Below are 24355 nucleotides of genomic sequence, written 5' to 3' on the forward strand. Positions count from 1 at the left end.
GTAAAGGTTGATGGGGTAGGGGCTGGGGGCTGTGATCAGGTTCCCTGGACCCCTTATGCCCCTGCAGCCCCTCTGTTTACAAGCCTTCCCCTCCAGGTCTTATGGTCCAGACCGGGGGACCCCTTTCCTTGCAACCAAAACACTGAAAAAGAACCTCATGGTGTTTCCTCAGGTTCTATGTCCCCAAATAGAGACCCCCAACTCCACAAACTGCGAGGAGTGTAGGTATGAGGGCTTTGCACAATGTCCAGGAGAAGGGTAGGGGCTGCCTGCACCGAGTGGCTGGCGGTGGGTTTCTGTCTCCTTCTGTCTCCTCCGGTGGCCTCGAGGTTTCTTCCCCTCTGGGTCTCACTTTCCTTGTCTAGAAAGGCGGGGCTTGGGTCAGGGCATCTCCGGGCATCCTTTCAGTTCTACCCAAGTTGGAATCCCAGCCCTGCCCACTAAGAGCCGCAGGTGTGGTGTGCGGGGAGATCACTTACACTCTCGGGCTTTCTTACTACATCATGGGGGTAAGGAGCTGGCTAGACGAGGACACACTGGGTCTCCAGCACCTGGCAAGTGGTCAATGCAGGACAGCTCTGATTCTCCTTGGAGGAATCTACACATCCAGGCCTCTTTCAGTTATGATCTTCCTAGCCACCACTTTGCCACCTGAAAGTGTGGCTTCAGCCCAGAGACTGCACTCCTAGCAGCCTGACCCTGGTCCTCTACAGGCCACACCCCCTTCCCCTCAATTCTTATTTGGCTGTGGCTGGTGCTTGGAGTTCTGGAGCAGGTTGGCCTCAGGGAACTGTTAGGACTTCAGGACCCTCTTCCACAGGAACAGCAGTGGTTGGGAGGAGCCCCCTGTACCTGCCTCAGCCCAAATCACTGACATGCTTGGGGTGGGGGTGGGGGAGGGGCAACCTGGGACTTGTATTTTAATTCCAGTAATACTGATAAGTATTTGTTACTTTTTATTGTGCAAAAAAGTAGATAGAAAAGTATAATAAACTCCCACATACCTATCACCCAGCCTCGACAATTAATAACCCCTAGACATCACTAGTATATTTTTAAAATCAGAAATGCATGCATCTGGTATAAAATTCAGTAAGAAGTAAGTACCTCTCCTCCTCTAGCCCTCAGTCTAGGAGCAACTGCCACAGCCTACAGTTGTTCTGAGAACATATGAGCACATCTAAGTGTGTATGTCCTTTAACACTTTATGCAGCTGGGGCTTGTTTGTTTTATATAACACACATATAGCTTACTGGCTTTGTGCCAGATACTGTTCCAAGTGTATTACAAATGTTAACTCATTTATTTCTCATAACAACCTTACCAAGAAGGTGCTGTTAACCCATTTATGCCTGAGGTTGCAAGTTTTTGAAGTTTTGCAGTCAGACCTTGGCGATGACCTTGAGCAGTAGGATGTAAATAACTCCCATGTGCTTAGCTTTCCAATAATGGAACACTAGGCATAAATGGGTTTTGATATCCCCAGGCCCAGAGAAGTTAAGGAACTCCCCAGGGTCACACAGATGGTGAATAATGCAGCTGGAAGTTGAATCCAGGCAGCCCAGCACCAGAGTCCGTGTTCTTAACCACCATTTTCTGCTGTCTCTCCGATGACATGTTCTCTTCCTTGCTTTGGTTTTGTTTCACCATCAAATGAGTAATTCATTCGACAAATGTTTATCGTGTGCCTACCTTGTACCAGGCACTGTTCTACTTGCAGGGGATACAGCAGTGAACAAAGCAGAGAAATATCTCTGCCTTCCTGGAGTTGACATTCTAGTTGGGGAGGCAAACAGAAGTGTTACCTAAGTTTGGTGGTGACACGCACTCTGGAGAAAAATAAAGCAAGGGGCCAGGTGTGGTGGCTCATGCCTGTAATCCCAGCAATTTGGGAGGCTGAGGCAGGCAAATCACCTGAGGTCAGGAGTTGGAGACCAACCTGGCCAACATGGCGAAACCCCGTCTCTACTAAAAATACAAAAATTAGCTAGGCATAATGGTGGGCACCTCTAATCCCAGCTACTAGGAAGGCTGAGGCAGGAGAATCACTTGAACCTGGGAGGCAGAGGTTGCAGTGAGTTGAGATCATGCCACTGCACTCCAGCCTGGTGACAGAGTAAAACTGTCTCAAAAAATAAAAAATAAAAAAAATTCAGCAAGGAAGAAGTGGTAGCAAGCATCAGGGGGTTGCAGTTTTATATAGGGAAGCCAGAGAAAGTAACATTGAGTGAATGCTTAGAGGGAGTCGGGGAGCAAGCCACATGGGTATAAGGGGGAAGAGCATCCCACACAGAGGGAACAGCCAGTGCTGAGGCTCCTGTTGGAGGCAGAGCAAGGTAGCCCCTGTGGCTGTGATGAGGGGTGGGGAGTGGGAAGGGAGGAAATCTCAGAGGGAGTGGAACAGACTGTGTCAGGCTGGCACACTGCTGGGGAGCTTTTGTGTTTCACTGCATGAGGCGGGCACCGTGGGGGGTTTTGAGTGGAGGGAAGGGGGTACTTGATCTGCCTTATGTTATAACAGGTACACCCTGACTATGGGTGGGGAATGGACAGTAGGGGTAGAGTGGAAGGAGGGACATGAGTCAGGCTGTCTCTGAAGCCATTCCAGGAAGAGGGAGTAGTGGCTTAGAGCAGGGTGGCAGCCGTGGAGGAGGAGGTTAGTTTTGTTCCATGGCTTCCTTCTTTGAAACCGCTCACTCTCTGTTGTGTGGCTGTGGTATGTGGTGTTATTTAACCAACCGCCCCATCCCCCTCCATGGGTACATTGGTTGTTTCCAGTCTTTTGCTATCCCAGACAGTGCTGCAAGGAATACTGTTGCACAGATGTCTTGGAGAAATTCCTGGAAGTTATGGGATTGAAGGTTATGGGCTCTTTTTTTTTTTTTTTTTTTTTTTTTTTTTGAGACGGAGTTTTGCTCTGTCACCCAGGCTCAAGTGCAATGGTGCAATCTAGGCTCACTGCAACCTCCATCTCCTGGTTTCAAGCAATTCTCGCACCTCAGCCTCCTGAGTAGCTGGAATTACAGGCACCCACCACCACGCCCCGCTAATTGTTGTATTTTTAGTGGAGACAGGGTTTCGCCATGTTGGCCAGGCTGGTCTTCAACTCCTTGAATTCAGGTGATTCACCCACCTTGACCTCCCAAAGTGCTGGGATTACAGGCGTGAGCCACCGCGCCCAGCCGGTTATGTGGATTTTTTAAAAGGTCCCCAGTGCCAAATTGCTCTCCCTGGTGCTACTAGTTTACACTTCCACCAGCAATGCTTTGGAGAGAATGCCTAGGATGTCACTTCAGTGCAGATCTTGGGCTTAAGGGAGAGGGGTGGCTGATGGTGAGACGGTGTGGCCCCACTCTGTTTGCCCCTTTGTAGGCCGAGACACCATCAAGGCAGATGCTTTACAGAGGCACAGGCAGAGTGCTGGGCCCAGCTGGAACGGGCCTGGGGATAGATGGGATCTGCCCCTTTGATAGGGCAGTGTCCCATTGAGGATGGCTCATGGCTGCAGGTGACAGAAACCCTGTTGCAGACAGGCCCGGGCAATAAAGCAGTTTAAGAGGAAGTGCAGAGGTAGCGCGGATTTCAGGACCTATTGCTTCAGCACCTCATCCATGTCAGTTACAGTTTCTGTCTCTGAGATGGTTCCCAACACCAGCCCCTTCTTGGATTTTCCAACCCAACTGGGTGTCCAGCAGTTCAATTCAATTCAATTCAATTCGCAACTAACTATCTAGAGCTGGTGCAGACCCCACAAGATAAGGGCTCAGTTGCACAAGACTGCCCTCAATTCAGACACCCGTCATAAGTCCCTCGTGACTTGTACCTCTGACCAGCATAAATCCAGGGCTCCTATAAACCCCTTCCTCAGGTGTGATAATCCACTTGAACAACTCACAAAGCTCAGGAAAGTGCTTTACTTACTGCTACTGGTTTACATAAAGGATTCAGCTCAGGAATGGCCAGATGGAAGAGCTGCACAGGGTAAGGTGTGGAGGAAAGGACCTGGAGCTTCCATGTTCTCTCTGGACCTCCACCCTCCCAGCACCTTGCTGTGTTCACTAATCCAGAAGTTTTCTAAATCTCCTTCAAGAGTCTTCACAGAGCTTCGTCTCCAGCCCCTCTTCTCCTCGCCAGAGGCCAGTGGGTGGGACTTCCAGCCTTCCAATCATGTGTTCCTTCTGGTGACTCGGCCTCATCCTGAAGCTATCTGGGGGATCCCACCCTCAGTCATCTCATTAGCATAAACTCAGCTATGACCTGGTGGGGCTCCTTATGCAGCAGCAAAGACACTCCTATAACCCAGGAGATTCCAAGGGTTTTAGGAGCTCTGTTTTATTAGCCAGGAACCAGGGACAAAGACCAAATATAGTCAACCTCTCCTATCCATGGGCATCCATGGATTCAACCAGCCATGGCACAACAGACTTTATCCTTGTCATTATTCCCTAAACAATACAGTACAGCAGTGATTTACATAACATTAACATTGTATGGGGCATTGTACATAATCTAGAGATGATTTAAAGTATATGGGAGGATGTCCAAAGGTCATTTGCAAATACTATGCTCTTTTATCCAGGACTTGAGCATCCTTGGACTTTGGTATCAGAGAGGGTCCTGGAACCAATTCCCCTCAGATACCAGGGTGCCAATGAATGTGTGTTTCTTGTCCTGTCCCCCCGCTCTGATGATCTTGCTTCATGCTGAAGATGCTTCCTGCTGGGGTCCTCTGCAGGACGTGGCTCCCATTTGCAACAATGACTGTGTACTTTCGTCTTCAAGTCATGAAATAAAAGCCCTTCCCTTCCCTTTGATTTGGCCAAAATAAGTCAAATATCTGACCTTGGAGGGAAATGTCATGTGCTGATTCAAGGCTAGGTTCCTCCAGTCACTGGGGAGGGAGGTGGCATTGCTAGAATTGGCTTAGATGAGCCTGAGCCCAGCCCTGGTGTTGGACAAAGGCTCGGCGTCTCTGAATCTCACTCAATAGGCCCTGTAAGGGAGGTGTGGCACCTGAACAAAGTCCAACTTCCAGTGGGGAGTAATGAGGTAACGTATGCCATAGAAGCCACCAGCAGTATCCACTGTGAGAAGCAAAAACATAAAACCCGGTACGACCCTTGACCACCTTCTCCACGATCGTGAATCTTTACACTGCTTCTCCAAAGCTTACCAAGGGTGGAGTCAACAGGCCACCTTTAAAAAGTTCTGGCCGGGCGCGGTAGCTCATGCCTGTAATCCCAGCACTTTAGGAGGCCGAGGCAGGTGGATCACCTGAGGTCAGGAGTTCAAGACCAGCCTGGCCAACATGATGAAACACTGTCTCTACTGAAAACACAAAAATTAGCTGGGCGTGATGACACATGTCTGTAATCCCAGCTACTTGGGAGGCTGAGGCAGGAGAACAGCTTGAACCCAGGAGGTGGAGGTTGCAACAAGCTGAGATCAGGCCACTGCACTCCAGCCTGGGCAACAAGAGAGAAACACCGCCTCAAAAAACGAAAACAAAACAGAAAAACAAAAAGTTCTGCAGGAGGGACCGCCTTGGGAGCATGTGTTCCACCGGCCCTGGCTATCTATACTGGTGATGCTTAGTGGCGACTGCCCTGTGGGTAAAAGCTCGAAACCTCATTTTCCATGACCCCAGCAGGAGCCTCCACTGGCTGGACCTCAGTTCCTGTGGCTACAAAATCAGGGACTGGACAGGTTAGCAGTTCCCTGCCCTTAGGGCCCTTAGGGAGTTCCCTGCCCTTAGGGCCCCAGCCGATGGTTTTTCTTTATGTTTATTAACATACATACGTTCAGAAAAGTGCACATATTGTAAAAGCTGGCTGAGTTTATTTCCACAAAGTTATTACACCCATGGGACGAGCACCCAGATGAAGAAATAGAACATGACCGGCATCTTGGAACTCCCTTTCCTGCCTTTTTCCAGTTATTCCCAAGAATAACCACAAACTTCACCTCTAACACCATACTTGTGCCTGGTTGGGTTTTTTTTTTTTTTTTTGGTAACTTTATTTAAATTGAATCATACAGTATGAGTCTGTACACTTTGGGGGTCTCCTTTCTTTTCTTGGCATTATCACTCATCCAGATTATAGCATGTAGTTGTAGTTTGTCTGTTCTCATTTCTGCATAGTATTCTGTCCACTGAATTATTTTTTTAAACATGAAGCTTACTGAATATTGTACAGTATCCTATGATCAGGTAGGACAAGTGAACAAACATGTCAAATTTCTTTGCTTTTGCTTGGGATGATGGCCGCTAACCAGTGTGTTAACCCTGCTTATCATGTACCCTGTATGTATACGAGGAACTAGGAAAATGAATGAATTATTACCTAATGCATGCAGTCTTTTTAGTAGATAAGATCTTCCAAAATGGGAATCATAAACAAAAATAAAAACAGGTATGCTTCAAGGTAGAAATATGGGGGTCCCTACTGATTGATTGATGCATTGATTCATTCATTTATCAAATATGCATCAAGCGCCACTTGTATGCCGGATACTCAGTCTCTAATCTGGATTCCTCCTTTCTCCTAACCGATTGGCAGGATCTCAGCATCTAATGACAAGTGGGTAAAGATCACTGGAATTATCTTCTTTAGCAGTTTCTAAACTAAATGATTATGAACAGGTCCTCTAAAGAATATTTAAGCAACTATTTTTCAGAAGCAAAAAGAAGAAAACAGAAATACACAACCCTCTTCCTGAACTAGCCACTAGTGATACCTTAAAATATATCCTCCCAGACCCGTATGTACAGATCTGCATCATTATGTATAGACTTTAAGTGGAATTAAGTGGAATTAATACCTGTGTAGGATGGAAAATTAAAATAAAAAAGTATTTTAATGGAACTACTTTGTATCTATCTTTTCATAGCTTTCATTAACAAAATTCTTGTTTTTCAGAACAGTTTTAGGTTCACAGCAAAACTGAGCAGAAACTAGAGTTCCTCATACACCCTGCCCCCACACACATCTAGCTTCCCCAATTATTAACATCCCACACCAAAGTGAAACATTTGTTATAACTGATCAACCTCCACTGACACATCATTATCAACCAAAGTGCATAGTTTACATTAGGGTTCACTCATGGTGTTGTACCTTCTGTGGATCTTGACAAATGTACAATGACGTGTACCTTCCATTGTAGTATATACAGAGTAATTTTACTGCCTAAAAATCCTCTATATTCCACCTATTTGTCCCTCTCTCCCCACAACCCCTGCCAACCACTGATCTTTTTATAGCCTTCATGATTTTGCCTTTTCCAGGATGTCATATAGTTGGAATCATACAGTATGTAGCCTTTTCAGGTTGGCGTCTTTCACATAATAACTTGCATTTTCATTTAGCAATATGTTGAACATGTGTTTTCATGTCAATAAATATTCCTCTTCAGCATTGTTAATTGCTGTCTAATCATTGTATGCTAATATTTCATTGTATTTCATTGTGACATAGGATAGCAGTTTCCCCCGTTTTGGAGGTTTAAATTATTTCCTATTTTTTGCTATTAAAAATAATATTGCAGAGGATAGCTTTGTAGGTAAATCTTTGCACGCAATATAAATGCATCCTTAGGATACACTCCTGGTTGTGGGCTTGCTCATACAAAGGATTGACTCACTTTGAGGCTTTTGATACATGTGCCAAATTACGCTCCAGAAAGGTTACACCAATTTACACTCCATCCAGTGGGATATGAAGTACTAATTTCCTCCACACTCTTGCCAACTCTGAATAACATCAAGATTTTTCATCTTTACCAGTTTAATAGAGGAGAAATAATATTTGTTTTAATTTATATTTATTTGAGTATTAATATCTTCTTGGTTTTCCTTAAAGCATATTAGCCATTTATTGGTCTTTGCAGAATGCTTGTTTGTGTTTTTATCCATTTTTTTTTCTATTGGGGTAAGCATCTTTAGAGCATATATTTATAAAAAGTGTTTATTAGGGGCATTCACTGCTTGTAAAGGCCCTCTTCTAATGTCAAAAAATTTTTGGCTGGGTGTGGTAGCTCACGCCTGTAATCCCAGCATGGATCCCAGGGCAGCTCACCTGAGGTCAGGAGTTCGAGACCAGTCTGGCCAACATGGTGAAACCCTGTCTCTACTAAAAGAATACAAAAAATTAGCCAGGTGTGGTGGCAGGCGCCTGTAATCCCAGCTACTCGGGAGGCTGAGACAGGAGAATCGCTTGAACCCAGGAGGTGGAAGTTGCAGTGAGCCGAGATCATGCCATTGCACTCTAGCTTGATTGACAGAGCGAGACTCCATCTAAAAAAAAAAAAAAAATTCACCACCATATGCACGTCTGATGTCTGTTATACTTTTAAATATTAATAAAATTAATGATAATATTTATAGAGTAATTATGATAGGTCAGGCATTATGCTGTGTAAAACAGCCCTGTGAGATAGGTTCTAATATCAGTCCCACTGGACAGATGGGGAAACCTGGCAGGTGTGGTTAATGCATTTTCTCAAGGTTACACAGTTTGTGAGTGGCTGTGCTGGTGTCAATTGATTAACAAAATACATGGTGACATAAGGTTTCCATGAATTCAATAACACTGTTAAATACATTTGTCTTTTGTGTTCATCACAAAAGTATTCATTTGCAAATCTGTCTTATACATATAAGTTCGAGGCATATAATTTATGTTCTCTATAGGCATGCTTGCTGAGAATATAAATTCAATAACTCCCTGTAATAATTCCAAGCCCTTGCCCACCTCACACATGGTTTACTGTTAAGGACTATAGTTGGACCTTTTATTTTATAGGAAAGAGAAACTGAGGGCAAGGCAGGAACTTTATCCGGGTCACCTAAAAAATTGACAGCACAGCCAGAACTGAGACCCAGGGCTTGGGATTCCTAGCTCAAGTCAAGGTCAGCATGTGGCTTGGGCCAGCAACCTAACCTCATGTCCTTTTGATATCAATGGGGACAACATAGATGCTGTGGTAGGTACCAGAGTGAATCTTCTAGATTCTCATGGTGCCAGCCTCTAGGGAAACCAAGTGGGCACAGATCCCCAGTCCCGTGGCTACACTGGCTCCTGGGCATTCCAGGATCCTGGCACCCTGTCAAGGGTGAAAACAGAGCTGCAGGCTCCTGGGCTGCATTCTGCCCCCTCCTTTTGGGTTTGCAGCTCACTGCTGGGTTTGCAACAAGCCTAATCTCTGCATGTGCAGACTTAGAGGAGCCAGCTGAGAGGGAGCATTGCCAGCAGCTTGGAATCCTCCATGAGGCCTGCCGACCACCCTTCCCCCAAGCCTTTTGCTGGGCAGGTAGGACTAGAGCAATCTTCAGGAAGGGCTACGGGGGCTTTACCTGGGCCAGGCCTTAGAGTGTCTGCTGAGGTGGACTCAATGAAGGACACCAGCCCATGTTCTCCCTCTCTCTCTCCCCAGTGGGAGTTCATTTGGTCCTGCCACATCCCATCTTCTCCCTCCCTGTCCCTGTGGCCTTTATCACAAGCGCAGAAATCTGTCTATTTCAAAGTAGAGAGGTCTATGGACCACTTAAGAGTTGGAATGCACATCAGTCCTTTGAGGCTTGATCCTGGTTCTCCAGACAGCCAGCTCCGAGTAGACAAATTATTTGTGCATATAGTCAATAAATAGGTGTCAGATAATAAGAACTCGGTAATTCATTTTGTTTCCCTTTATGCTTTGGCTGCCAGGAGGCTCAGAGTTGAATGAAGAACTCAATCACTAACCCTTTTACAACAGATTCCTGGCATAACCAACACCCCTCTTTCTCCATGAGGCCTCTGACACTATCTCTGGTTGTTTCTTAACTGTACCGTTTAGTATGTGTTTGTTTTATAAAACATTGCAAGTCTTTCGTGTGGTGAAGGTGGGATGTGAGAGATAGGACATAAAAACAAATGTCCCATAGATGTCTTTACTTTGAGATACAAAGTAATGCTTTGCCCACAGGGGCTGATTTGCTGGGAATGATTTAAGACAGGAAAATGTTTGGATGCCTCGGTCCTTCTCTTTCAATCTCCCTTCCCCTCCCCATCTTCTCTTTTCTCCCTCCTCTCTTCTCTTTTCTCCCTCTCTTACCCTCCATCCTTTATTCTCTTACTATTGCCTATTCTCCCTCCAAACTCTTCCCACATCCCTCTGTGCCCTCCTCATTTATTCCTAATGGAGACCACCTCCACCTGGCAAGTATCAGTATTTCCATTTTGCAAAAGAAGACACTAAGGCCCTAGAGAGTGTAAGTGACGTGCCATGGCCACACAGCTTATCCTCCTCAACTGATCGTCAGAATCAGGCTCTGAGTCTCATGAGTCTAATTCCATCCTACCCCACAGTGCACCTCTTCACCCTTCAGTGCCCACCCTGTCAGCATCTCTCACTACCTGCTCTGCCTGGCGGAGATCACTGGAAGAGAGCTCCATAGGGAATCAACCCCCCAACACTGTTTTTCCTGCTGAGGTCTCTTTCAGAATTGAGATTCCCAATGGGACGAGTGGGACATATCAGAGGGGCCAGTGAGATATGAAGGGGGACATTTGGTGAATATTTACTGAGGATATGCTGTGTGCTGGGCAAGGTGGAGAGTCAGCCAAGCAAAGTTTTCAGCGTGCAAAATTGAAAGAGGTCTTCACTCTCAGGTGCCAGTCCTACAAGCGTGTGACCCTGAGAGTGAAAGCCTCCTAGTGCCTGGCTTGTCTTTCCCTAGTCTTGGCCCTGGTGCCAGGCACTGTTACAGGTGCTGGCAGTTCAATGGTGGCCTGCACCCTGCCCTTGGGGAGCTTACAATCTCTTAAGGGAAACAGATATTAATCAAGTAATCCTGCTAACAAAAGATGGTTACACATGTCACACTGCCATGAAGTGTGACATGGGGCTAGGAGAGAGGTGTTTTTGGTGGCAGTTGGAGGGGGGCAGTGAGGTCTGAAGTCTGGGCAGGAGTTCCCCAGGTGTTCTGCAGGCAAGGACTGCAGCAAGTTCACAGGCCCCATGACAGGATGGAGAATGGCATACAGGTGGGGCTTGTGGAGGGCAGGGGGGCCAGAGCAAGGGAGCTCCATGAAAAGCAGTCCTCAGCAGTCCATTCCAATAAAGCCTCAGAGTTTCCAAATCACTGACTTAAAAAAAAAATAAATCCAAGCCAATGGAGAGAATTCAAAGCCACCCCTTAATGATGTCACTAGCACTCATCTTCCTGATCAGCATTCTTTAGTGGGATGTACAGAGACTGTGCCTGGCCCCTCCACACTCGTCTGTGTCCACGGAATACAGCTATGTCTGTGATAGAATCTATTATTAGCCACATTTTCTAGATGAAGAAATGAGAACACAGAGAAGTTAGATAACCTGCTGTATTAGTCATCTCAGGCTGCCATGACAAAATACCGTAGATGGAGGCGCTTAAACAACAGCCATTTATTTCTCACAGTTTTAGAGCCTGAGAAGTCCAAGATCAGAATGCCAGCCTATTCGTTCCTGGTTGTGGCACTCCGCCTTGTGGATGGCTGCCTTCTGGGTGTGTCCTCATGGTGGAGAGGGGTGTCTCTTCCTCTCCTTATAAGGGCACCTAACCCTTATGACCTCAGTTAATCTTGATCACCTCCTCACAGTGCCATCTGCAAATACAGATACACTGGGGCTGAAGGCTTCAACGTATGAAGGGGGTGTGGGGACCATAACACCTGCCCAGGATGACACCGCCCGTCAGTGCGATTTGAACTCAGGCAGTGCCTGTCCAGTGCCCAGGCACCTAACCGCTGAGGCTGCGCCCCAGGATGTATGGTAGGGGGTACTGCCCATCCCAGTGAGAGCGCCTCAGGGCAGCGGGTGTTCAGGGATCCTTCACAAATCCACAGGGCCTTGCTCCCACCTGGCTGCTGAACTTGTGAGCTGGGGCCTGAACCCACTTAAGGATGATCCCAGCGATTGTTCGGTAAGAGGACTGGACAAGGATACTGCATGGCGAGGCCAACCTGAAACACTTGAATCTGGGGGTTCAGCCAGTTTCCAATTTACTGAGCAGCCATTGGGCGTGGTCTGCATGACCTTGGGCAAGTCGCTTGACATCTTCTAGGTCCCAATTCCTGCGCCCTCAGAGGTCGCAGGGGGCCATCCCACAGGCTGTGAAGTCGGCCGAGTACCCAGCGGGGGAGCCCCTGGCATAACGCAGCCAGAAGGCAGGAGAGCGGCAGGCACCCCGGTCCTGCCCCGGACCGTGCAGGTGCGGCCGGCCGCGGCTGAGCGAGCGGGTGCCCGGTGTCTGTACGGGTGGCAGCGCAGGCCCCGTCGTCGCCGCCACGCCAAGGCAGCTCAGAGGCTGGGGACACCCGTGCGGCCTCCTTGGCGCTGTCGCCCAGCCCAGGCGCCCCCTGGGCCGAATGCGCGCCGGCCCCATGGGAGGCCCTGGAATGGGTCCACCGCCCAGCCGGGAGCGGCCCCCAGCGGCGCCCCCTCCCGCCGCCCCGCCCGGGCGCCCGCTTCCTCCCGCTCCCCGCGCGCCCCCCTCCCGGCAGCCAGCCAACTGCGTGCCCCCGGGGCCTGCAAGAAGCCACATGCCCCCGCAAGGAATGCCGGGCCCGGCGGGCGGGGGGCGGGCGCTGGGCAGGGCCGGGCTGGCCGGGCAGGGAGCTCCCCGCCGGGAAGGCTGGCGAGAGTGGGAGAGCCGGCCCGCTCCTGCCCCGGCCGCAGCGCACACCGGCCCGAGACGGGGCGGCCACGGGGCAGGGGGCGGCGCGGCCCGGCCCGGGCAGCCCTCCCCTTCCCCACCGCGCGCCCCTGGCCCCGCCGGCTCGGAGGAGGGGGCAGGCCGTCAGCATTTCCCCACACCCCTCCCAGTCGCCGCCGCCGGCTTTGGGGCCCCGGTGGGGAGCAGGGGGCTGATTAGCCGAGGAGCAGGGGTGTGGCCAGCGGGGCCCCGGGTAGTGAGTCACACACGCCGTTCGCCCAGTCCCGGGGCCCAGCGCAATCCCAGCCCCAGCTGCGTGCCACCCTGGCCCCGAAGAGTGTCCCCAGGCTTGGCATGAGGACCCCGGGGTGCCAAGGGAGGGGCTGAAGCCCGGCGCAGTGGTGGAGGGCGGTAAGCGGCGGGCTGGGGAGTGTCCCCTAGAGAGAGTGGGGTGGGGCTGGCGCCCTGGCTGGCCCTCGCCAGCGCCCCCAGGCCCTGCCTGTACCTGCTCTGAGCTGACAAAGGGGCCTGGCTGCGCTCCCCACAGTCCCAGGGTGAGGGGCTGCCCTGCCAGGCTCTGAGGGCCCATTCAGTCCGCCCACTACCCCTTGGCCCCACTTGGGCTTGAGTTGTTCCCTCCCTTCTCCCCTTTGCAGTTTTGCGCCCAGGTTCATATGGGATCCTCCTGCCCTTTGCCCTTTGGTCTGGGGGTCCAGGCTGTGCTTCCCAGCGTGGCCTCCTGGCCTGGGCTGCCCTAGGCTCCTGACCCCATGGGGCTGGTGGCTCCAGTCATCCCTAGGACCAGCCCGGGATGGAAATGGCATTTCCTCTTGGCCGGGCTACAGCTGTTTTTGTTGTCTGTGTTCTCAAGCGCTTCCTCTGGGGATGGCAGGGAGGGTAACCAGACTCCGCAAGACCCCCACTTGCCCTCTCCGCCACTCACCCTTCTTCCCCTGTTTCTTTGATCCTCTTCCTGTGCTGGTCCCACCTCCTGCGTCCCAGGACAGAATGACCGAGAACATGAAGGAGTGCTTGGCCCAGACCAATGCAGCCGTGGGGGATATGGTGACGGTGGTGAAGACGGAGGTCTGCTCACCACTCCGAGACCAGGAGTATGGCCAGCCCTGGTGAGGCCCTTGTGTGGGAACTGGAGAGGGAGAAGTGGGAGTGGAAGGTGCTTGGGCTGGGTTGGTTGGGAACCCTGGGAAACGTTCTCACTCCTGCCCACCTTCCCTAACCCTGCTCCCGGCAGCTCCTGCGTGCAGGCTCTAGAAAAATTCAAGCAGTGGCCTAGGGAGGTCTGTGCTCGCATCTCAATCCTCCAGTTTTTCCACCACCTCCTGCACTGAACAGCAGACCGGCTGGGACTCCTCTGCCCACCCCACATCTTCTTGGTCTCCTGGCGAGGTCCCCAACTTTTGTCCTTACTGGGCTCTCCCTCTCTGATGACTTCTTTGCTTTCTTTTCGGGCCTCTGCCCTGGCCAGCTCTAGGAGACCGGACTCCTCGGCCATGGAAGTTGAGCCCAAGAAACTGAAGGGGAAGCGTGACCTCATCATGCCTAAAAGCTTCCAGCAAGTGGACTTCTGGTGTAAGTGGAGCTTGGGGCTCTGGGCTGCTCCTCCCTTCACCCCCATTGCCCCATTCCTGGCTAGAGAATTTGTAGCAATGCTACTATGATAGGTCCTCACCTGCCATATACCAGGCCCGGGTCCAGGCCTTGGTTAGTCATCATCATTAGCCATCCAAGTGGCTATTGTTGGCCCCATTTTCCAGATAGCACACTGAGTCTTGGTGAGGGTTAAGTATCCCGCCTGAGGTCCTCCAACCCAAAGGAATACGGTTGCACTTGGACTCCAAAGCCATGCTCTTTCTTCCAGTTTTTTAAAACTTGAGACAAAGGGAGCTGCTGGCCTCCTTGACATAGGCAGGCCTGTTCTTGGAGCCCCCAGGGAGCATATGGGTTATTGCTACTGATGACCCTGGGGCCTGCAGCTGGCTGTCCATGGGTGGGCCTCCTGTCAGCCCCTCTGCCTTCCCCATGGGGATCTTATATCCCTGTAACAACTGAGGCCCTCCCTTCTCTTGCCATCCCTCCAGTCTGTGAGTCCTGCCAGGAGTACTTCGTGGATGAATGCCCGAACCATGGCCCCCCAGTGTTTGTGTCTGACACACCGGTGCCCGTGGGCATCCCAGACCGGGCAGCGCTCACCATCCCACAGGGCATGGAGGTGGTCAAGGACACTAGCGGAGAGAGTGACGTGCGATGTATCAACGAGGTCATCCCCAAGGGCCACATCTTTGGCCCCTACGAGGGGCAGATCTCCACCCAGGACAAATCAGCTGGCTTCTTCTCCTGGCTGGTGAGTGTGCCCTGGGCTACTCATGGGAGAGGTTGCCAAGGAACATGGAAGGAAACCACCAGGGGGAGCCATACTGGCCCAGCTTGGCCCCAGAGCTTTTCTACCATCCCTTCTGGACCTGTCGATGTTGGATCTTGCTGTCCCCTGGCCCTGGCTGAGTGGCTGCAACGCTTGGTGCCCAAGGGCAATGCTGAGAGCACCCACATGGCAGTAGTCAGCAGATCAGGAAATCACCAAGCAGAACTCAGGGCAGTGTGTGTCTGGTGAACCATTGGGCGGCGTTGAACCAACGGATCTTCCAGAGTGGGTGACTCGGAGCTGGCCTTTGGGAATGCAGAGCATGACTTCCCACTTCCAAACCAGTAATATCAGGCTCTGGGCTAGGTGCCAGGGGTAAACCCTTCAACAAGACAGACATGGTTCCTGTCCTTAGGGAGCAGATGGTCTGGTGGGAAGACAGGCATTGAACAAGCAGGTACACGTGTGATGTCAGTTGCAACACAGGGTACTTTCAATAGATGGGTTGCAAAGATGAGCAAGAGGGGTTTTCGAGGGTATGAGGAGGAAGGGTTACCAAAGCAACTTTAAGGAATCAAGCTTGAGCTAGTGGACAGAGATAGGGGAGTGTGGGGTAATAGAGAAAAAACATTCTAGAGGGTAAGAAGATCCTCATTCACTACAAAAACACTTGTTGAGTATCTCCTTTGTGCCAGGCACGGTGCTGGCCCTGGAAATACAGTGGTGGGCCAGACAAGACAATCAGGTAAATCCTGCCTTCATGGAGTCCTCTATGGGGAAGACAGAATTAATCAAAGACTAAAACAAATCCATGTCAAATTATAACTCTGAGGGTGATGGAGAAACAGCGAGGCTGGGAGAAAGTGAACAACCAGGGAAGTAATATGGGTGGAGGTCGGAGAAGGCTTCCTGCTAGTTGAGCTGTGATTGGAGGTGAATGCCTACCAGGTGAAGATTGGAGAGGTGCCTCCAGATGCTTTGAACAGCAAGAGCAAAGGCCCTGTGGCAGGAGAGCATGGCACATCTGAGCTACTGGATGAATGTCAGTGTGCCTGGAGTGCAGCACACACAGGGGCCTGGAGGAGATGATGGAGGCATGATCATGTAGGACCCAGTGGACCAAATTAGGACTTCTGTCCTTTTAAGAATGTAGAGGGGGAGCAGGGAGTGACTTGGTCACATTTGTGTTTTGAAAAGATGATTTTGGCTGCAGCCTGGAGAACTGATTGAGCTCAGGGGCACTGGTCAAGAATGGGTACCCACACCCCTTTCCCCAGGTAGAGCGTGTGGGAGTTCTGTAGTCGGGAATGCTGGAAGACTGCACTAGGGTTGGGGCACAGACATGGGGCCAAATGAACTGCTTTGTGAACTGTATCAGAGAGGAGAGCTCTGACTTAGACATAGACTAACTGGCTTAAGGAAGGGAGCAGGAGGTATCAAGAACATCTGTAGTCTCCCAACAGGTCGTTAATGGTGTCTTTCTCTGAGAAATGGAGGAGGCTGGAAGGGAACTGGGTTAAGAGAAAAATCATGATTTGGGTTTGGGACTTGTTGTGTTTGGAGTAACAAGATATCCAAGTGGTGATGTCAAGTAGGCAGTTGGATATATGGGTCTTAAGCTTGGAGAGGAGGCTTGGAGATGTTGCTTAGTGAGTCACCTGTGCGTGGGTGGTCAGTGGGGGAGTGGGTGTGGAGCACAGAACCTACAGAGAGTGTGATGAGTGAGAGGTGGAAAGGCCTGTGACCAAGCTTGGAGGGACTTTAGCAGTTCATGGTCTAGAAAGGGAGCTTGATCCTGCAAAGGAGACAGAAGGTTTGCAGCCAGAGAGGTAGGAGGGAAACCAGGAGAGTGGGTGACCTGGAAGTCAGGGGAGAAGAGAGGTTCTCCAGGCCACAATGGCTGACAGTGCCAAGTGCTGCTGAGAAACCAACCAGAAAGACTGAAAAGTGTCCCGTGGATTTACTCTCAGGGAAGCCATTGGCAACTTTAGCAAGAGCTATTGTAGAAAGCAGTGGGTCTGAACCTGAGGCAATTTTGCAGCCCTGCCTCCTGTCCCTGGACATTGGGCAATGTCTGGAGACCTTTTGGTTGTCACAGCTCAGCGTAGGGGTAAGCTGCTGGCATCTAGCAGTTGGAGACCAGGATTACTGTAAACATTTTACAATGGACAGAATAGTCCCTCATAACGAAGAGTTATCTGCAGGAACCCTGCTGGAGAGTGATGGGGGTGGAACCTGATTAGCATGGAAGTGACCAGGCATAGTCATTTCCTAGAAGTTTGGTTACAGATAAGATCGGAAGTGAGGAGAAAGGTAAGAGTGAGGCGGGGGTGTGTGTGGTCAAGTTTGTTCCTTAGACTAGCATCCTCAAAAAGCCAGCGGGAGGGGTTCTGCTGAAGTGCTTGAGTGTAGAGTAGAGATAAGGCATGATCCCTTACCTTTTACATCACCTCACAGGGTTCACATGGAGACACTGGACCAAAAAAGGGGGTGGATCAGCATCATTCCTGTCCCTACAGGGTTAGCCCAGAGGGTTAGAGCAGACAGAGGTAGTTAGGTATAGTGGGCCACATAATGGCCCCCCAAAAATGTCCCTGTCCTAATCCCTAGAACTCATAAATATATTATCTTCATGGCAGAAGGGATTTTTTGCAGATGTGATTAAGTTAAGGATCTTGAGATGGGAGCGATGATCTTGGATTATCTGGGTGGGCCCAGTGTAATCACAGGCATCTTAATAAGAGGGAGGTGGGAGGCTCAGGGTCAGAGAGAAAGAGATTGGAGGATGCTGCTCTGCTGGCCTTCAAGATGGAGGAAGGAGCCGGGAGTCAAGGGATGCAGGCAGCTTCTCCAAGCCAGAAAAGGCAAAGAAACACATTCATTCCCAGAGCTTCCCAAAAGAATGTGGCCCTGCCAACACCTCGATTTTAGGATTTCTGACTTTTAGAACTATAAAGCAATACACGTATGTTGTTTTAAGCCACTGTGGTTTTGGCAGTTTATTGGCAATTTATTACAGGAGCAACAGGAAACTCATATAGGAGGCTTTTGTGTTTGTGCGGGGACATCTGCTAAAATGTGCAGGGAAGTGGAGTGAGGTGGCCTGAAATTGAGGAGCTCAGAGAAGGTGGGTTCTGCTTGGGATGAGGAGAGTTCCCGGTGCCCATGAGGTGCTCAAGGGAGCTGTCCAGAGCACTCTGGTGTGTGTGGCTCTGCAGTAGAGAGACACTGGGATGACGGGGAAAGCTAAGTATATAAAGTCATGCAGCTGAAGCCCGGAGAAGGGAGGGCATTGCCTATAGAAAACGTGCTTGGGGAGGAGAGAAGAGGCATTTGCTTTGGAATATGAGTTTAAGGAATCATTGGAGGGAGAGTTGAGAAGGCATGGAGCAGTAGGAGAGACAGTAAGAAGTCTCCTTGGCCCCCTTAGCAGGAGCTGTCTCACGGGCGGAAGCCAGATTGCTGTGGATTAAGGCGTGAGTGGGAGGTGAGGAGAGGGAACCAGCAAGGGTGCATGGCTTGTTTTAAAAGTCTGGTTGCCCACTGAGCAATTATTATATGCCAGGTGCATACAGGGCACCTCTGGCATCTCATACTCTTCCTCGAAACAGTCCACAGGGTGGGGGTTGCTGCCCCTCTTGTTCTGATGAGGAAACACAGGATTCCCATAGCTGGTCCACAGTAGACTTTGGGTTCCTTCAAAGATAGTGTCCCTCCACCATGCCACCATGTGAGGACTTCCCTTATTGGGAGACATTGCTAATGGGGTGGAACAGTTAATAGCTACTCTGAGCCTGTTTTTATTATGTGTCCAGATTCAACCCAACCTTACATACACAGAGCAACTCCGGAGCACTAGGTCCTGAGCAGGGAGCTCTAGGGATAACAGGAATGCATGAGGTTTGCTCTCTGTTCTTATGGAGCTCGTGGTTCAGTTATGAGGGCAGGGGCCATGGTGGATAGGAGGGGAGGAAGCTTGTTCCCAACCAAGTAATACAGAGGCAGAGTGTTGCTTGGTGACCACAGTGCTGCAGATTGGAGATGGATCTTGTCTTGAAGGATGGATAGAAGTTCAACAGAGGAAGCCTATGGCTTCACAGCCTATTGGAAAATTGCAGGAGAAAAAATTTAGGACCATGCCCAGGGAATGGCTGTTAGGATCCCTTTCTGCTGTTGCTAGAGTCTGTACCTTGGGACAGCCCAGCTGTGGGAAGTTGAGAACCTTTAAAGCAGACAAACTTTCCCAGGTTGGCTGCCTGGCACAGGTCTATGGTGAGAGGAAAGGAGAAATAGAAGGCCCTAGAGTTTGCAACCTGGTTCTGGACTAGCTCTACCAGTCAAGAGTAGGCGTGGCCCCAGTTCAGGCAGTGGGACTGGTGGCCTGGAGGTTATTCCCTCTGAGGTTTCTTCCTAGGTCCTTAACTGCAGCCAGTAGCCAGCAGATGGGCACAGGGAGGGAGTGGTTAGAGGCTGCAAGACCATATGGAGGCTTTGACCTTTGGGAACCCAAGAGGTGAGAGACATTGAAGGCCTAGAGCCACCAGATGCTTAGAGTGGCTCAAGAAAAGTTGTGTGTGTGTGTGTGTGTGTGCGCGCGCGCATGTGTGTGTGTTGGGCGTGGGTGTTTGGGTCTCCGCTGGGGAAAAGCAGGCATGAGGAATGGCTCTGCCTACTCAGGTTTGGGTCTCCACTGGGGAAAAGCAGGCATGAGGAATGGCTCTGCCTACTCAGGTGATGGGTGGGCTGAATGGTGGGAGAGGACGGGGAAGGTGGGGTGAACAGTGGTGCTGATTTTTGGACCAGGATCTGGAAGCCCCACATCCTAAATAAACTGCCCTCATTTGTCAAGTCCTGTCCCAAAGCCATACTGTATATCATCTTCTTTGGACCTTCTGCCTGCCTGCAAAAGCTCTGGCCCCCATTCAGCACAACACGTTTCCTTCCACACTCCCTCAGTACATACACTCTACTCTGTAGAAATGATGGTGATGGTCATGACAAGCATAGCTGTTAATGTTTATTGAGCACTTACTATGTGTCTGGGTCTGTGCTCAGTGCTTTGTAGCATAATCTCATCTGATCCTAACAACGCTCCTGTGACATAGGTATTATTCCATCCATTGCACAGCTGAGAAAACAGAGGCCTGGAGAGGATGAGTCATTCTGCACAAAGCTAAACAGCTGGTGAGTCTCGCTGAGCTGGGGTTCAAACCTGTGCAGTCTGACTCCAGAACCCACCCTCTCGTTCCACCTCTTGGCCCTCTAGCCTCCCTTACTTAGCACGCCTCTTCTTACCTCCTTGCCTTAGTGGACTCTATTCTACTTATTCTTCCTGCCCATCACAAGTTCCCTCTTTGTCTTTGCTTCACCTGGAGGAAAGCTGGCCTGACTGTGGGCAAAGTGGTACAAGGCCTGGACCTGGGTCATGATGGACCGAACGGCCATTTCCACTCCACAACTCTCCTTCATGGCCTGGCTGACTTGTCAGGAGTTGGACACTCACCTCTGCCTGTCTAGGAAAGACATGCCCCTTCCTCTGCTTTTTCATCCTATTGGAAATTATAAATGCTGTAATTCATTGCCAAGATCACCCAGGCTACACTCAGACACTGCAGGCCAGGAACCATGCTGCTGGCACAAGGCATTTGGGGGTACTGTGCAGCCAGGTGGTTTGGTAAAGAGGCAGAAGACAGAGGAAGCCAACATAGGATTTGTTTGTTTGTTTGTTTGTTTGTTTGAGATAGAGTTTCGCTCTGGTTGCCCAGGCTGGAATGCAGTGGTGCGATCTCAGCTCACCACAACCTCTGCCTCCTGGGTTCAAGCAATTCTCCTGCCTCAGTCTCCTGAGTAGCTGTGATTACAGGCATGTAGCACCACGTAAGACTAGTTTTGTATTTTGAGTAGAGACGGGGTTTCTCCATGTTGGTCAGGCTGGTCTTGAACTCCCAACCTCAAGTGATCCTGCCGCTTCGGCCTCCCAAATTGCTGGGATTATAGGCTTGAGCCACTGCACCCGGCTGCCAGCACTGGGTTGCTATGTAAGTTTTTCACTCAGATGGTTGCTTGTTCCAGAAGGGATTTAGGGTAGCCTAGCAGTATACATAAAATATACCACAATAGCATATTAAAACTGGGAGAGAGAAAGAAGAAAGAAAAAGAAGGGTGGAGACCCTAAATGGAACCAGGAATGAAGCTGAAAATGCATACTATAATGACCTCTATCTGCACTTTTAGCTATACAGGCTCCAAATCTGGCAGCCACTGGGAGAGTAGCTGGTACATTCTGTCCATAATGTGAAAAGGACCAGGGAGCTCCTGAGAAGGTCCGCCCTTCTGGGCACTGATAAAGAGGACACTATGTGATGGAATTGTCCACTTCATGCCAGGCACCCTCCCCACCTGCCAGGCTGTTACCATTCTGGGGAGAAGCAGATGTGAAATGGTGTTTTAGTGTTTCCCATTTCAGCTTTTATAGTAAAGTGACGATTTCTTTTAAGACTTGAAATTGGATGTGCCAGAGCTCATGGCACATCCTCCAGAATAGCATCTGAGAGACCCTGAGTGCTTGGCTAGATGAAATAAGCAGACAGTTGCAGTGCCATGACATGTGGTGGGGACAGGCAGGTGTTACCAAGTTTAGGGACGCTCAGAGAAGTGAGGAGTAACAGGTTTGTCCAAGAAGAAAGAAAAGGGGCATTTGAGACAGGGTAGGTGTGCAGTGTGTGAGCATGCATGAGCAGGTGCTTTTCATGCTTGCTTGTTAATTTCTACTCTTTTTTTTTTTCTTTTTGAGACGGAGTCTCGCTCTGTCGCCCAGGCTGGAGTGCAGTGGCCGGATCTCAGCTCACTGGAAGCTCTGCCTCCCGGGTTTACGCCATTCTCCTGCCTCAGCCTACCGAGTAGCTGGGACTACAGGCGCCCGCCACCTCGCCTGGCTAGTTTTTTGTATTTTTTAGTAGAGACGGGGTTTCACCGTGTTAGCCAGGATGGTCTCGATCTCCTGACCTCATGATCCGCCCGTCTCGGCCTCCCAAAGTGCTGGGATTACAGGCTTGAGCCACCACGCCCGGCAATTTCTACTCTTTATTATGAAAGCTGTAAACTCGGTTGAAAAGTTGCAAGAATAGTGTAATGAATACCCTCATACCTGCCTCTAGATTCACCTGTTGCTAACACTTTATACCCATTGCTTTATCTCTGTCTCTACACACACACACACACATACACACACTTTTTTTCTTTCTTTTTTTCTTTGAGATGGAGTCTCACTCTGTCACCCAGGCTGGAGTGCAGTGGTGTGATCTCGGCTCACTACAGCCTCCACCTCCCAGGTTCAAGCAATTTTACTGCCCTGGCCTCCCAAGTAGCTGGGACTACAGGCACACACCACCACGCCTGGTTAATTTTTTGTATTTTAGTAGAGATGGTGTTTCACCGTGTTGCCCAGGCTGGTCACGAACTCCTGAGCTCAGACAATCTGCCCACCTCAGCTGCCCAAAGTGGTAGGATTACAGGCATGAGCCACTGCACCCAGCCACATGTTCTTTTTTTTTTTTTTTTTCTGAACTGTTTGAGATATAGTTACAGAGACATCATGCTACTTTACCTCTAAACACTTCAGCCAAATTCCTAAGAGCAAGGTGTTCTTCTATACCAGGGTGAACAAACATTTTTTTTTAAAGGCTACCTGGTAAATACTTTAGGCTTTATGGACTGTGCAGCGTCCGTCATAACTACTCCACTCTGCCATTGTACTGCAAAAGCAGTCATAGATGATACGTGAATGAATGGGTGTTGCTATGTTTCAATAAAACTCTATGTGAACACTGAAATTTGAATTTCATATTATTTCAAATGAAATTTGAAAGTTATAGAAATGAAATTACATTAAAACACATTTTTTAGTCATAAAAAAAGGTAACACCATTCTTAGTTTGCAGGCTGTATAAAAACAGACAGTGGGGGCTGGATTTGACCTACAGCCATAGTTGGCTGACCCCTGAGCTATTTAGCCACCATATAATGATTCCACCCAAGAAATTTAGCATGGATACAATACTGCCTCAGCTATAGTTCATATTCAGATTTCCCCAACTGCCATTAGTAACATTCTTTGTGGTTTTTTCCCCATCCAGGACCCGTGCAGGTATCACACATTGCATTTAATTGTCACATTTCATTAGTCTCCTTTATTCGAGAAAAGTCTCCCCTGTATTGTTTTTTCTCTTTATGATATTGATACTTTTGAAAAGTTCAGGCTAGTTGTTTGCATAATGCTCTACAGTTTAGATTTGTCTGATTGTTTCTTCATGGTGGATTCAGATTACAGCTTTTTGGCACAGGCAGTATTAGGTCTTTCTCACAGCCTGCCATCAGGAGGCACCTGGTGGCAGTCTGTCTTGTCTTTTACTCAATGGTTTTAACAACTATTGATGAGTCTTGCCTGTATCAATTATTCATGGTTAAAATGATTTTTCTATTTTTTCTCTTCTACATTTATTGACATTCTTCTGTTTAAAAAAAATAGTGCTCAACCTTCACCCCCACTCAATCCTCATTTAAAGCTATTTTTAGCTATTCGTTTGAACATGAATTCTTTTTTTATTTAATGTGTTGGAGTCCATGTCTGTCATTATTCATTTTGATGTTTAAATTGCCCTAGATTTGACCAGTGGGGACGCTTTCAAAGTGGATCCTTGTTCTTTCGACACATCCCCATCATTATTTTAGCACTGTTTCCTTACTTTCTGGCACAAAAAGATATTCCCACTGTCTCTCGTAGGAGCTGTGATTCCTTTTTGGGAAACGGTGTTTAGGAGCCCAAATCTCTGAATGGTAGGTGTGCAGTTGCTACTGGGGTGTCCTTGTTTCTAAGCTGAACTAGGTTTTATCATTATTATTGCTATTATTATTATTTTATTTTACTTTGAGTTCTGGGATACAGAACCTGCAGGTTTATTACATAGGTATACATGTGCCATGGTGGTTTGCTGTACCTATCAACCCATCATCTAGGTTTTAAACCTCCCATGCATTAGGTATTTGTCCTAATGCTCTCCCTCCCCTCACCTCCTATCCCCCAACAGTTCCCCATGTGTGATGTTCCCCTCCCTGTGTCCATGTGTTCTCATTAGCCAAACTAGATTTTGAGGGAGGGATGGATGAGTTGATGCAACTGTCCTACCATGTCAGAAACTGAGGGAACGCAGCATAGCAGTGGTCATAGAATTTACAAAGGCCCTGGGGCACATACGTAACAGTCAGGTGGGGATGGTATTAATATTAGGGTATAACAGAGG

The 24355-nt window shown here is 49.3% G+C and overlaps 1 protein-coding gene across 1 annotated transcript in view; it reads left to right on the forward strand.

Annotated features, from left to right (window-relative positions):
• Nucleotides 1-24355, forward strand: part of PRDM11 (PR/SET domain 11) — an 81588-nt gene that overhangs the window by 21347 nt on the left and 35886 nt on the right. The window contains 3 exon segments of the mRNA XM_030918755.1: nucleotides 13679-13803; nucleotides 14163-14266; nucleotides 14776-15038. Of these exon segments, the coding sequence (XP_030774615.1) occupies nucleotides 13685-13803; nucleotides 14163-14266; nucleotides 14776-15038 (486 nt within the window). The 5' untranslated portion in view covers nucleotides 13679-13684.

The sequence above is a fragment of the Rhinopithecus roxellana genome, chromosome 15 (assembly GCF_007565055.1).
Source record: "Rhinopithecus roxellana isolate Shanxi Qingling chromosome 15, ASM756505v1, whole genome shotgun sequence".
NCBI lineage: Eukaryota > Metazoa > Chordata > Mammalia > Primates > Cercopithecidae > Rhinopithecus > Rhinopithecus roxellana.